Here is a 14,998-nt window from a genome sequence, read left to right as displayed (position 1 = left end):
AACAAGGGTTTGTGGAAGCCTACCTTGTAGTTTTGTTTTACTTTTAAACCTTTACCTTCTATATTAGAACCAATACTGTGTATGGTTCCAAAGCAGAAGAGTGGTAAAGGACTAAAGCAATGGGGGTTAAGTGACTTGCCCAGGGTCACATAGCTAGGAAGTGTCAGGTTAGAGTTGAACCCAGGACCTCTCATTCTCTAGGCATGGCTCTCAAATCCACTGAGCCCCCCAGCTGTGCACCCCCTACTTTGTAATTTTGAATGGGATGGGAAATTTAGTATTCAATTAAACGGTTTAGCTTAGGGTGCATAGAAATGAAAACTGTCACTTGGTTATGAAAAACACTGATACAATTGAAATCAAGGCATTAAGACATTTTGGCTAGTATTTTTTCAGGATGATGATGAAGCTAAGCAAGCACTCTCACAGAAGTTTCAAAACTTTACTGTTTCAGATATAATGGACTTTCCCCCGCCTTCTTGTGGCACTGCTGCCCTGGCTATGTGGGCACTGAGATGGTAAACCAATGGAGATATATTCCAAAACAATGGTGATCTCTAGTTGGTAGGCCAATTTACCTAAAGCTAGAGAAAGTATGCATGATATAATGGTGCCATTGTTACTTATCCCAAGATCAGTCCCAGAACATATTTAAGAGCCAATTTAGTTATCTCCTTGTTAGATATGATCTGTTTTGGGGTATTCCAGGAAATATAATGTTGTACCCTCAATCTTGGCAGGTCAGATGACCTGGAGAACTCCTAATGGACTATATATAGCAAGAAAGGAGGCAATCTTATGATGAAAAATAAGTTGGTGGATGTGGTGTTATATGTAGGTTGCTGATGAATCTTTTTTTGTCCTTAGGTACCCTTTCAGCTTAATTTAACTCTACATTAATCTACAATTTGCTGTTCTGTATTAACATATTTGATCACTCATTAATGCTGGATCTTCATGGCATGTCCTCTAATTGTGTTTTTCAAGGCTTTCTTGTGTGTCCACTTCTTTTTTATTAAAGGTAGTTAAGTGGGGCCATGGATAGAGAGCTGGGCCTAGAACGAGGAAGAATTAAGTTTAAATCTGGCCTTAGACACTTAATAGCTTTGTGACTCTGGGCAAATCACTTGTCTCATTTTCATCAACTGTAAATTATGGATAATAGTACCTACCACTCAGGGTTGTTGTGAGGATCAAATAATATTTACAAAATAAATTTGTAAAGCACATAGCACGATGGTTTGATACACTGTAGGTGCTTAATAAATGCTGATTTCTTTAATGATCTCATAAACTCAATGTATTGATTTCTCTTACATGGATGATTTATCTATCCTAGTCTCTGGAGTTCCTGACTGAATTGTATGCCTGTTGGAAGAGTCAAATTGGTTGGTACATAGCCATCTCAAAAAGAGAATATATTCAAAACAGAACTCTTCCCCTTACCCTGCCAATTATCCACTTTTCCAAATATCAATAATATTGAAGGTAGTACCATATTTTTAGTTACCTAGGTTTGGAACTTTGCTATCATTCATAATTTCTTTGTTCACCCCACATGTGGACTCAGTTAATAGATGTTCTAATTTATCGTCATTATTTTTCCATACATACCGTCCAATCAAGCTGTCACCAAACTTGTTCAGGTCATCACCTCCTTTTGCCTGGACTTTTATAACTGGGAATTGGTCTCCCTGCTTCAAGTCTCTTCCTACTCTACCTTTTGGTAGTGTCCTAGTTTCTCTGCTTCCAAGTTCCCCCTGCATCAATCTATCCTGTCCCCAGCTGAAAAACTTTGTATCCCTTAAGATTCCAGGCTCTCAAATCTGAAATCCTTAAATGTTACACTACTTACTGGTCTCCCTGTAGGTGTTATCTGGTTCCTGCTCCAGCAAGCCAATTTAATTATACCAGCACACAAATCTTTCATCTTGGTGCTTTTTTTAAAAACCAAGGGAGTAGGGGTTTGAAGTGATGTTTGGAAGTGAGCACTTAAAACCAGGTCCTGGGCAGTTACGTGGTAAAGTAGAGAGAGCACGGAATTTGGAATTAAAAAATAGCTGAATTCAAATCTCACCTGTGACACCAGCTGCATGACCTTGGGCAGCATCTCAACCTTTTCCTCATCTAAGAAATTAGTAGCATCTCACATGACTATTGTGAAGAACAAATGAGAGATGCTTTGCAAACTTTAACACCCTATAAAAACACTAGCTATTACCAAATCTGTTCATTGGTTAATCTTCCACTCACCATTCCCAACAGACTCAAGTTCCACTATGAGAGAATTCTATCTTCTCCTTTCTGGATTGGAGATTTGGGAATAGGTCTGTTTTAGTCTGATTCTTCTACTTTTTATTGTACCTTCACATTTAACACCTAGGGTTAGAATACCTAGCAAGTTTAGTTAGAAACAGCAAAGGAAGGTAATGATTATGCCCCTCTAGTTTGTGCCAGTTACATGCACTGTGGTGGAGAAACATGCCTCAATTCCTAAATATAAAGTTCTCTTCCTCAAATATCTTCATTAAGCATCAAAAAAAAAATTCATCTTGTGGCTGAACTTAGCTGTGGACCTTGGACAAGCTGCCAACTTAAATTTTTTCAATGGGAAGATCCAACAAACATTTAATATGTCTATGTGCAAAGCACTACTAGGTCAGAGAAATGGAAAAAATTATGCCATCAATACTTGTCAAGCCTCCTATATTGGGCTGATGAGACAAGTGCTTTATAACTCTTAAGATAACATACAAATATTTTAATTTCTCAATTATGACAATTCTTGCCTAGGACCCAAGTTGTATGTATGTCTGTGCTTACTTCCATTCTCAAGAACTGACCTTAGATTAAGTTCCAGAACACCTCTCAGTGGTGCTATGGAAATAGCCCCATGATTCTCAAACTTTTCCATTGGTAGAATCTTTTAATGTAAACAAAACTTTGGCGGAACTGTTGTTGGAAAATCCTCTAAAATTATTTTTAACTTCTATTAACAAACCTAAGGTTTGTTAAAACAACAACAAAAGAAACTGGGATTTTCATGGTTCTTTGCAGCAGTTTTGAGAAACTGCTATAGCCTAACTGGACTCATCTCCTGGGGAACATTTCATCTTCAATCCACTCACCACCCAGCTGCCAAAGTAATATTCTTGAAGCACAGTTCTGGCTCTGTCAAACTCTTATTACTTCTAATACTAAATATACATCACTACTTTGGAATCTAAATTTCTTGATAACCTCTTGCTTACCTTTCCAGGCTACTTTGTTCCCTTTTTAAGCCCTCCAGTTCAACTAAACTGACTGATTTGCCATTTCTCCGAACATCTTCTCTTGAGGCTTTTGCATAGAATATCCTCTATGTTGTGACTACTTAAAAATATAATCTCTAGTTATTTTCAAAGTTTAGAGCAAGTGTTTCCTCTTTCATGAGGCCTTGCCTTTTCCTTGACACCTCCCTCCAGCTGCCAATGCCTGCTCCCTGAAATGACCTTGGACTTATTTTGAATATATTTGTATCCATGAGTCTCCTAGCAGAATAGAAGTTCTTAGGGGCATGAACTGTTTCATTTTTGTTAATATAAATGTTTATTGATCTCTCTTACCCTCTTTTCAAAATTAACTTCTCTTGCACTTCATCCAAGTTCTTTTTAAAAAGTTATTTATTTTTCATATCCTTTTATCCATCTTATGCAGAGAGCACACCTAATTTACATAATGGGATGTTTCTGAAAATCTGGTAGCAATAGCTTTTGGATAAGTAATTTGATTAGTAAAGTTATAATACAAAAAGGGCAAAAGATTATAGGAAATTAGACAGTTCTAAAGAAGCTTTAGAAAAATCTTGGATATTACAATTCTTTTCATTTTACATGTTTTGCATACAAGTACCTTCACCAGTAAGGCACCTACAATAGTAATGAATTATTTGCTGCAGCTTGGGGCTCATCTCCTAAGCATTTTTTTATCAGCAAAATACATATTAAATCGAGACATTTGCCACATATCATACTTTAAGTTCCAAGCAGAATAAGCACTTTTTTCAAAGTAGCAATTTAAACTTTCAACTGAACTGATGTGTTGGAATAAACAAAGCACTGAATGCTGTGATTAATCATAGCAGCATCTCATGAACTATTTGTGTTCCAAAGAAATACAAGAAGTGTTAAATGCGGAGGTGGATCTGTAGTTGTCATGGCAGCTCACACATCAGAATTATGCGGCCTTTCAAGCTGTGGTGTGGAGCTATTCTAGTGACAGAACCTCAGGGCAGTTATCAGGCACAGCCACCTTGGTGTATAAAACAGCAGCTACCTACTTGTCATTTCTTAAAGTAAAACTGGCAACAATTGTGAAAAAAAACAGGCCCTCTCCATCCCTCAGCCTGAGGACTTGGCCTTTCTTCTTCTCTAATGCACTTTGGTGGACTTGACCTCCCCTTCCCTCCCCTCCCCCTTTCCCTCTCTCTTCTGCTTTATTTATAGCAAGTCCTGAAAGGGGAGAGAGAAAGTTAGATGTAACATAATCTGCTCTTGGGAGACACCATTTGGTACTCAAGTGCTCATTTCCTCCTTCAATCATATCCTCAACTGCAGATCTCCTTGGCAATGACATGAGCCTTCTTTTCAGTCAGACTTCCCAACTTTGGTTCAAAGTGTGTTTCCTGTGAGGTGCCTGTGCTTCTGGGGAACATCATGCAAACTTCTTCTTGGTGGCTGTGAACCTCTCCATATACTAAAAAAAAAAAAAAAAAAATTTGAATTGCTCACTTTAATGTTTAAATAGGGAGAGCCAGGAGATGAAATTGTCTTTTATTTATTTAGCATTCCAGAAAGCCTAACTTTTTATTTAATTATTACTGGAAGAATTCCTTCTTGTTCTTATGTTTCTAACAATTCTAGATCCAATTTTAAGGTTCACAGATCTGACCCATTCAGCAAAAAATACTAATACTTGAGGGACAAGTTCATGGTCACCTAGGTTATTCTAAAGCTTTACTAAAAATCTACCCTGACTCTAATTCCTACCATTAACATACATATATAGCTGACTCCCTGAATCTATTTTCAAAATGGGTTAGAACTTGTCCCTTTATCACTAAGTGAAAATCTGAGTAGATCACTTGAACATCCTTCTGTGGGAATGCAGATAAAAAATAATTATCTGAATTGTTCACAAACCTTTTCATAGCCTTCCAGTTCTCGGAGTTTCTTTATTTCAAAAAGATTGCCTTCTACTGCAAGTAGAGCGATCTGGGAATTGCTAAGGATGCTTCGTGGAAGCATGTTGAGTTCTAGACAATTCTCTTCCATGCGCAAGACCTTGAGGCGTGGACAGTGAGATATCTGTGGTGATATTTGAGAAATCTGTCAAGAAAGTAACAAAACCATTAATTTCTGTTTAATGTCTTGGAAAAAAAACCAACACCAGCCTATCACTGAAAGTTAACTCCTCTTAGAATTCTATTACTCTTCATTTTACTGACAAAACTTAAGTCATCCATGATATCCTTTGTGAGAATCTTATTTTACTTGACTATGCATATTTATGATGAGTTTTCTTTGTTGGGGGGAGGTGGAAAAGAAAATATTTTTATTTGAAAAAATGTTTAAAATTCATTTTTAGGGGTTCAAAATCTTTATTTCTTTACCCCCCTTAATATTGACCACCATCCATGCTACTCTTCTGAAGCTGCTTTCTCAAAGGTTATTGCTAAATTCAATGCCATTTCTTTGTCTTCATTCTCTTAATGTTTCTGTGGCATGTGTGACTCCCATTTTTGGTTTGTGTTTTGTTATGCAATCCTGATTTCTCCTGTCTCTAAGCACTCATTTAAATTTTAAATTTCTACTGAATATAAGACACACAAGGAGTTGTAATAATGAAAATAAATGTAATATATAATAATTAAAATGCTACATGTATTATTTAGAAATTGGTTTCGTTAAATAATATTAGTAAAAAAAATTGTTGTGGTCACTGTTTATAAAATTAACTCAAGTCACAAGGATGATAGTAGCTTTTAACAATTTAATTTAATATATAGTATAAGAAAGAAATAAGGAAGGAAGTAGAACATTATTTCCTAGCCTACCACCCTAAAATCTGATCTATAGAATTTTAGCACACTCCCTGACAAAGTTCTGATCTCCACATGGAAGTGTGGTAGTTTCTTCAGAGCAAGAGTCTTACCAGCCACCAATGCCAAATGGAATAGAAGAATTAATCCCAGAAAACTCATGCAAAAGACCTTGATCTCCTCTAGGGGCTCATCTTTTATCGCCCTTTACTCCACACATCCCTTCCTGTCTCTCTGAGCTGGTCTATCCCATCTCAGGAACCAGTCTCTCTGATCTGAACCTGTAACCTTTACTTCCGGGTCATGTTCCTAGGGCTCTTAACCTGAGACCTCTCTTTGGAGTGTTCCAGCCACGTTAATAGGATGGGTCGGACAAGAAGAAAGTTCACAACCCTGGGAGGAAGGGGTTCCCTTTACACAGAGTAGAGAAATAATTAAGTGACAATCATTGCTCTCAAAGGAATTATAGCTTACTGGGAGGGAAATGACAAAAGGATAGTAATACAAACAAGGCAGGATGTGAGACAGACCAAAAAATCATAAAAGTCCTGATAAAGCATTAGTAGAAAATTTGAAGATAGAGAAAACACAGCAAATAAGACCACGCTGTACAAAGGGTAATGGGCCTTGAAGGATTTCTACAGGTAAATAAATTCTAAACATGAGGGTGGAGCAGAAAGAGATGAAAAGGCAATATGATGAGTTTGGGAAACAGCTAGTAGTTCTCTTTTGGCTGAAGAGGGAGTGTTAAGGAGGCATGAAAAGTAAGTATGCAAAGGCAGATGATAACTATACTATGGACGACCTTAAGTTATCAGGCTAAGGAGTTTATTTTATCCAATGGACAATAAGAAGCCATGGAAAATTTATGAGCAAGGCTGTGACATGATTAGACTTATGCCTTAGGAAGATGATTTTGGAAGCTGTGTGAAGGTTATATTGGGGACAGAAGATGAATGAAATTATAGTCTGGGTAAGGTGATGAACTAGTGTGGAGGCCAAGTGAGAAGGAGCAAACATGTAAAACATGAAGTAGAGAGGAATCAACAAAAGCTTTGGCCAATGAATGACTCTTCACCTTTCACCCTAAAAAAGAGGATTCTGAAGCCTAGTTGATTGGAGGATGGGAGTCTGATGTGGGAAAAACACATCCTAGTTTGTAGCAGGGTCTTGCCCCCAGAATGGGAGACTCAAACTCTATTCAATCCAGAAGTAATAAAATTCTTTTATTTGAAGAAGAGGGTTTAAGACGGTATAATAGCCTAATAGTGGTGGAATAGTCTTGGGGCTAATCAGGTAGCCTTAGGACTGATAGATAAGCCCGAGGGCTAGTAGAAAAGCCTCTTTGGAGGTCATAGTATGGAGTAGCAGCTTCTACTGAGAAGTGGAGCTTCCAACCCCTGTGAAACAGAGTTGGAATATTTATTAGGTCTGGTAGCTTAGCATCTCCCTTTCCAAAATCAGATGGAAGTATGTTTTGGGGTTTGTGGCCATAGTATGCAAGATTGGGTTACTGTTTTGGAATGCCAGAGCCCCCAGTGTGCAGATTCCATATTCCCCCACTCTACACCTTGTCATCATTTGTAGACATGGGAGAGGTCTCGCTACCCTTCTAGAATGAGAATATAGCTGGGGGGGGGGGGGGGTAAAGGGGGAAGAATGGATGTGGTACATTGGAGAACCACTATAGGTAATTAATTATTTCTAAGAATATGAGTAATTACTAAAACCGATTAGGCACAAAGCTGATGCCCACTACAGATTACAGATCCAGTACAGAGTGGGTAATTGAACAATCTGCAATTCATGCTTGACTAATGCTGAAACTGAGTTTTGCAGTTGATGTTTAACCAGTGCTAACCAGTGAGAAATGCAAGATTTCAGAGTGTGAGGGTCCCATTCTTATTACCACCCCTTACTGCGCACTGTCAGCCCATATCAAATCAGGTCAGCAAACATTTATTAAGTGCATACAATGTGCCAGGTACACTAAGTGCTGGAGAAACAAATAAAGACAGTTCCTGTTTCCAAGGATTTTACAATCTAATAGTAGAAAAGAACACATAAAAGGAAGCTGAAAAAGAGAGATGGGTAGATCTGGGTAGTACAGCCAGGGAAAAAATGAGATGATGTGAACCAAGCTCCCTCCTTAATAAAGGTTTAGGGTTCATGGCTCCATCCTCCAAAATAGAGATCATTAAGCAACCGTACCAAGGCCAATGGAACCTTGCATGATGATGATGATTCCACCTATAATCAGCGAGTTTAGAGAGGAAATTGAATAGTTTTATTTTGGACAGATTAAGTTTGAGATGACAGGGTCATATGATTATCTAAGCAGGCTAACAAAATCGTGAGACTAGATCTTGGAGAAATTAAGGTTGGAAATCTTTATATATAGAATTGAAAGCTATCTTCCCAGAGGTGATAATCCATTTTTTTTTTAATCCATAAAAGCTAAAGAGATCACCAAAGGCTATGACAGTCTGATACTCCCACATTTGGTAGGGGTTGGAGGAAGATTAATCCCTAAAAGATACTGAAAGGAATAGTTGGGTAACAAGAGAACCAAGAAAAGCCAAGGACAGAAAGGATATTCTTATGGGGATGCTCTGAGTGCCCAAAGAGATAATGTATTTGTTGTTCAGTTAAAGTTGTGTCCAACTCTCTGTGACCCTGCTTGGGGTTTTCTTGGCAAAGATGTTGGGATGGTTTGCATTTCTTTCTCAAGCTTATTTTATCAATGAGGAAACTGATGCAAACAAGGTTAAGTGACTTGCTTAGGATCCTACAGCTAGCAATTATGTCAGAGGTCAGATCTGAACTCAAGGAAGAGTTCTAGCCATTGCATTACCTAGCTACCCAATTCAGACTGAGTGCCTAACAAATCTTAAGAATGCAATGTAGCTACTATTTTATTATTACCCTCAGTGGTTTCCTTTCCTTCACTGGGTCAACTATTACCTCTGACCCCTTAATTATGGTATTCTGCTCATCTCTCATTCACACTCATCTAGTTAGAAGTCTACTTCTTCCTATCATCTCATCTGCTTATCTGTGTGATCTTGGGCAAGTCACTTCTACAAACCTTAGGTTTCTCATCTGAGAAATGAAGGTATTAGATAGATTAGGTGATTCCCAAGCCCCTTCCAGCTATGGTGAATGGACTCTTCAAACTTAGGTATGCTTTAAGACATGCTTATCTGTAGTTAGGTCTTTTACTCAAATTCAAAAAGCTTAAAATTAAAACATTTCCAACTTCCATTTCATTCAACAGTACCACTATTTTGTCATCTGATTCATCACCACACAACTGTATTACCCTTCCCCCCCAAATCTCCTAGTTGACCCTCTGACATCAGCAATATCTTTCTTCTAATTTATCTCTACTGTCACAGTAATTTTCCTTAAAACTGGTTTAATCTTGTCATTCTTGTCTAAAACTGTCTTGTTGGTTCCAACCTAATTTCCTGTACAATGAATCTAAACTCTGCCACCCGAGTTACAAACCCTTCCACTATTTAGTCCTATCTATTTCCTGCTTCCTATTCCCTGACATTCTTCATTTTAGTTAGTTTGGATCTTTCATTACTCCACAAATATGGTAGGGTTCATTTCCCACCTTCATTGCTTTAGTTTATGTTTTCTTTATCTAGAATGTCCCTTTTCCCCCCACCTCCTTCCCCATTCCACCTGCCAAATCCCATTCATCCTTTAGGTTCTTTTCATCTCATAGGACCATAAACATCATCTTTGACCCTGGGAAACAAAGATTCAGAAAAGTTCAGTAGGTATCCAGCTAGACTTGAACCTAAGGCCTCTGACTCCAAATACATCAATCTTCCTACTCTTACCACATTCCACTACAATTCCACTGTCCACAGCCAAATCTCTATGAATTCCCATAGAACTCAGTCACAAGTTGCTTTTTCTTTCACATACTAAGTTTTAAGTCTTCAACTACGTTGTTAACTTGAGGATTATTTCTTTATAAATCAGAGTCCCTTAAGTCCCTTAAGATGCTTTCATTTAACTGAGGGAGACATTAGCCATAATATTTGGGAGGAAAAACACTACTAGTAGCTTGAAGGAGATGGATCAATAGAAAGATATGGGTGCCTCACAAACTGAAAACTCAAATACCCAATGCTTATTACCTACCTAATCCTTTAATCTCTGCCACCACATTCCCAAAAAAAGCCTCTAAATCCTGGCAGCCTAATAATATATTTATAAGGGATAACCTCTTAGCATCTAGTGGCTTAGTAACTGGAGAAGTACAAGGGATAAATTCAGTCTAACTCCCCTTCAAATTTCAACATTATGCCTTTCATCTATATCAAGAAGGGACATCAAAATAACTGTGAAAGACATCTCTACCTCACCTTCAAAAGTGAAGGTAAAGTCTTATAATAAAAAATTCATTAGATAACCAGTCACACATTCCATAACATTTTCACCTTTTTTGTTGCATTGTCCTTATCAAAATAGTTAGAATGGGGATATTCTGACTGTATTCCCTTAGTATCTATTAAAAAAGTTCCTGAGTCAGATGGTCAGAGAATCATTCCAGATAAGAATGCACAGACTGAGGAGTCCACCAAAGTCTATGAAAAGATAGTTCACTTCTTAATAGCCATCTCACTCAAACTTTAGAAAATAAGGTGAACTTAAACATTGTGAATAGAAATGGTTGCTTGGGCTTTAGTAAAAGCCCTGCACATAGGATTCAGGTTTGCTAACTTGATCCTAAGGTGTATACAAAGAAATGGTCGCAAAGAAATGGTCCTCTGAATCAAGGAAAAGAGAGACAGAGACATACTCTCTTTCTCACATAGCCAGGTAAAAAGGAAAAAAGGTTATTTAAAAATTCATAAATTCACATACATATTTGAGGGGAAATCTTAAGTTACAGACCTGATTCTGGTTGAGGTTGAGCTCAATGGCTTGTAGGTCCCCTATTGTATCAGGTACACTTTGAATCTGGTTCTTGGAAAGATCAACCACATCCAAATGTCGTAGGCTACAGAGCTGAGGAGGTATTGCTCTGAGCTTGTTCCCAGAGAGGTTCAGTGTCTTGAGGGCAGACAATTGCCCAAAAGCAGCTGGCAGCTGTGTCAGGTAATTGTTGTTAAGGTGTAGGGTCTCTAGCTTTTTCAACTTGCACAGCTCCTCTGGAAGAACAGCTAGCAAAGATAATCAGAAACAATTAAATATGGTGCAGAAAGAACAATTTCAAATAGCTTCCAAGAATTCTGGAGACTGTCTTGCCAATAAATTCTCCCTTAATTTATCTAGAACTCCACCACACTGCTATTTTTCAAATACTGCATTTTATTTTGCAATATTGTCCTCTGAAAGGTCACAATGAAATTAAGGACACAAAGGCAATATAGGGGTATCCTTTGTTACTACTGCAATAGCCTTCTGGTTGGTCTCCCTGACTTCAAGTCTTTCAACATTCCAGTCAATCAAAGTGATTTTCCTTTCTAAAGCACAGGCCTAACACATTCTTCTTCCATTCAAGAAAGTCCAGTAGCTACTTTTTACCTCCCAAGATCAAATCTAAAATTTGCTTTTGTTTGGCAACCTGGCCTCCTCCTACCATTCTACTCTTCCTTTAGCTGACTCCCCTGGCACAGTATGGATCTATTCTCACAAGCCTCCTTGCTATTCTGTGAACAAGACTATTTCCAGACCTCTCTCCTCCTCAGTTCTACTTCCTGATTGCCTTAAAGCTTCTGCTAAAATACCATTTTCTGTAAGAAGCTTTCCCCTATCTCCATTACATGCTAGTATCTTCTCTTAAATGTTCTCAGATGGCCAATGGTAGGTATATGTCTTGTTTATACATATTTTTTGCATATTGTCTTCCCCATAGGATCGTGGGCTTTTTGATAGTAGGGAATGTTTTTTGCCTCTTTTTATACTCAGGGCTTAGACTAATACCTGTAGGTACACTTAAATGTTTGCTGGCTTGTTTAAAGGTAATTTTGTAATGGCCCCCATGAGTGTGGCATTAGTTAATTCTGTATCCTTTCCTTAATAGTAGTTTCAATTTTTCTAGTACTATTATTATTAGATTGGGCTTATTATAAGATTGGGCCCAGTGGTCTTAAGACCACCATGACATTTCCCCCTTGAGGGAGATTATAGCTTATAGAATCTATGCATGAAAACCACTGAAACTATTTTTAGAAGACTAAGCTTGACAGCCTCCCCTTCAGGGAAGCTATAAACTTATAGAATGTACTCATTGAAAAATACAGACAAGAACAGTTTTCAAAAGTTCAGCTGTGTTCCCCAAATATCGTCTACCACCAGCTTGTTTTTTTCTTTCTGGTAACAAATTCCCAAAATATTTTCTTTGACATCAGCCACCTTAGGGGAGGGGAGCACACCCAAAATCAGGGTATAAGAACCCTACTCTCAGAAGGGCCGTTTGGAGCACACTCTCCACTCCAACAAGGGCACCCCTTCCTGTTGACTGGACTTATGTCTCTATGCTCTCCCTAAGGCAGCACTACCTTACACGAGTTATCCTCTAAGGGAGGGTGTATGCCAGAGTTATCTCCTTCTCCCTCTTTCCCAGTTGGGGTAGATAGGTGGCTCAGTGGATTAAGAGCCAGGCCTAGAGACCCTGAGTGGGTGGGTGTTCAAATATGGCCTCAGTTACTTCCTAGCTGTGTGATCCTGTGCAAGACACTTAACCTGTCACCGCCTAGCCCTTACTGCTCTTCTGCCTTGGAACCAATACTTAGTATTGTTTAAGACACAAGGGTTAAAACCAAACCAAAACAAAAAACCCCTAAAGCTTTGCACTGAACTGATTCTAGTTTTGCATGCTATTCTCAGCATCCGAAGACATTAAAAGGTTGTTTTCCTCAATGTTGAAGGGCCTCATTTTTGACTGACTGTTCCAGAATATGGACCATTATCAACTGTTGAAAGCTGCACCTAAAGCAGCCCTTGAAGAAGGCCAGGGGGACTCGCCGTCCTCCCAGAAGGAGCCTCCTTTATACCAGAGGACTATCACAAAACAGCATTCAGATCTAATCTGAGCCACCCTTCATTTCTCTCATTCCCAGACTTGAGGATAGCACTCAACAACAGGTGGTTCAGCCCGGGAAAATGACCCCCTCGTCCGTACTCACTCAGTCTGTTGTGGTTCAGGGACAGGCTCTTGAGCAGTGTGAACTTCCCGATGAGCGCTGGTGGGAGGTGCTCGATCTTGTTGTTGGACAGGTCGATGGTCCGGAGGTTGCTAGTCAGCCTCTGTAGGTCCTCGGGGAACTGGAGAAAGGGGGTCGTCGCAGCGCGGGCCGGCCCAGCCCAGCCTCCCGCTCCCCCGCCGCCTCCCGCGGCCGGCCGGGTTCCATCCCCCGCCCCGGGCTCGGTCTCACCTCCGTCAGGCCGCGATCCTTAAGCTGAAACACGCCCGTTTTCTGCGCCGTTTCCAGGTGGGCGCGGAGGGCGCTGTTCCCCATCCTGTCGCCGCTGCAGCCGGCCCGCCGGCCCGGGCGTCACTCAACCTGCGAGAAAAGCAGCTCCGGTCACGGCCAAGCCCGTGGGGAGCGCGGCAGCCAGCCTTAGGGGGTCCGCACCAACCCAACCGCCTTCCGAGCCCTACCGTCTCCACCGCGGTCAACCAAACCACAACCCCTACGGCCTCTGGCCCGGGGGCCCCGCCCCTGAAGGGGAGGCTGGGCCGGGAACGCCCTGTGATGTCATCACAACGCGCCTGCGCAGCCAGCCCAGACTGCCGCCGTTTTGCTCTCCCAGCTCGCACGCGCGCGCAGTGGCGCCCCCCAGGGATGAGCCGCATTCCCCGCCGGCTCTCCCCGTGGCCAGAAAAGACAGCTCGCGGAGGCATGGCGGCGGCCAACCCTTGGGTCCCGGAGACCGCCCAAACTGCCGCGGGGCTTCTATTGGCCGAATGCTTAGATTCGGGACTCGTCACACAGGTGAGTAGGTGGCGACTTGGGAATGGAAGACCATGTTGGAAGCAATATCCCTCCAGAGGTATCCGGGATAGTGAGTGGTTGGGGAGATCCGCGAAACAAGAAATAGGTCCCAGACGGGTTGGGAGGAAAGCGGGAGGTGGTGTCAGCCAAGAGAGTGCGGTGCTTACTTAAGTCGGCGCAGTGGATGGTCGTGCAAAGAACACTGAAGCTGGAGTCTCAGGACCTGGATTCAAATCCCGCCTTCGTTGCGCCCTACCTGGGTGATGTTGGCAAAGTCACATCCAGGCCTCAGTTTCTTCCACTGTAAGACGTGGAAGGGTAGCATTAGATGATCTCCAAGGCCGCTTCCCGCAATGTCATGAACCTTTCTGTCCCTGCAAGTTAGTGAGGATGATGATTCGCCAAGAAAGGGAGAAGCTGAGCCCCACGCAGGAAGAAGCTTCCCTCTGCGCGTCAGGGAGGGAGGGGGAGAAGGAGAGAGGCACCAGCGTTTTCCAATAGCTTTTCACTCAGGGACGCAACTCTAACGTCACAATTCTCTCTGATTCTCCATAGGCTGCTAAGGGAAGGAAGGCACCACCCTCTCTTCCAAAACAACTACGGGCAGCATTTTGTTTATTAAGTGTTTACTGTGTGTTCCAAATGTTGGGGGAGGGGGTAAGCATTCACCAGGAAAGGTCCCAGTTTCCCAGCTCTCCAGATGCTTCCAATCTAAGTGGGGACCCCAACCACCTATAAACTTCGTGTGTAACTAGGGGACATACTGGCAGAGTTGATGAGAAGTAATTTCAAGAGGGGAAGGTAATTGCATTTGGAGGACTGGACTGGGAAAGGTCGCTTGCAGAAGTTAGGATTTGAGTCTCATCTTGATGTTTTATGAAAGTCAGGGAAATGAATAGGGGGAGGGAGGAAAGGGGGGGAGACTGAGGAAGAGAGAGAGAGAGAGAGAGAGAGA

At 40.9% G+C, this 14,998-nt stretch overlaps 2 protein-coding genes across 3 annotated transcripts in view; one reads left to right on the top strand and one right to left on the bottom strand.

The window, feature by feature from the left end:
- Positions 1-3,644: 3,644 nt before the first annotated feature.
- On the bottom strand, positions 3,645-14,939 carry LRRC57 (leucine rich repeat containing 57). 2 transcript variants are annotated; one of them, XM_044665101.1, is made up of 6 exons: positions 14,211-14,939; positions 13,483-13,611; positions 13,234-13,372; positions 10,997-11,265; positions 5,181-5,366; positions 3,645-4,734 (listed from the first exon to the last, which is right to left on the bottom strand). In XM_044665101.1, exons 2-6 carry the CDS (start codon positions 13,564-13,566, stop codon positions 4,693-4,695), a joined length of 720 nt encoding a protein of 239 aa, XP_044521036.1. In that variant the 5' UTR covers positions 13,567-13,611; positions 14,211-14,939; the 3' UTR covers positions 3,645-4,692. The 2 variants fall into 2 exon arrangements, with proteins under 2 accessions (XP_044521036.1, XP_044521037.1); XM_044665102.1 differs by lacking the exon at positions 14,211-14,939 and adding an exon at positions 13,710-13,787.
- The window catches only part of HAUS2 (HAUS augmin like complex subunit 2), a 42,926-nt gene continuing 41,824 nt past the window's right edge, over positions 13,897-14,998 (top strand). Inside the window, exon 1 of the mRNA XM_044660019.1 lies at positions 13,897-14,043. Coding sequence (XP_044515954.1) covers positions 13,951-14,043 — 93 coding nt within the window. The 5' untranslated portion in view covers positions 13,897-13,950. The remainder of the gene's footprint in view (positions 14,044-14,998) is intronic.

This window comes from Gracilinanus agilis, chromosome 2 (assembly GCF_016433145.1).
Source record: "Gracilinanus agilis isolate LMUSP501 chromosome 2, AgileGrace, whole genome shotgun sequence".
Classification (NCBI taxonomy): Eukaryota; Metazoa; Chordata; class Mammalia; order Didelphimorphia; family Didelphidae; genus Gracilinanus; species Gracilinanus agilis.
This window is presented reverse-complemented; position numbering and strand designations above follow the sequence as displayed.

Excerpts from the sequence above, each read along its gene's own strand:
- LRRC57 (XM_044665101.1), bottom strand. The coding sequence starts at position 13,566 with ATGGGGAACAGCGCCCTCCGCGCCCACCTGGAAACGGCGCAGAAAACG. Across the intron at positions 11,266-13,233 it reads CCTGAACCACAACAGACTGA|CTGTTCTTCCAGAGGAGCTG; the intron begins GTGAGTACGGAC and ends TATCTTTGCTAG. Across the intron at positions 4,735-5,180 it reads AACTGGAAGGCTATGAAAAG|TATATGGAGAGGTTCACAGC; the intron begins GTTTGTGAACAA and ends TTTTTTTTTTAG.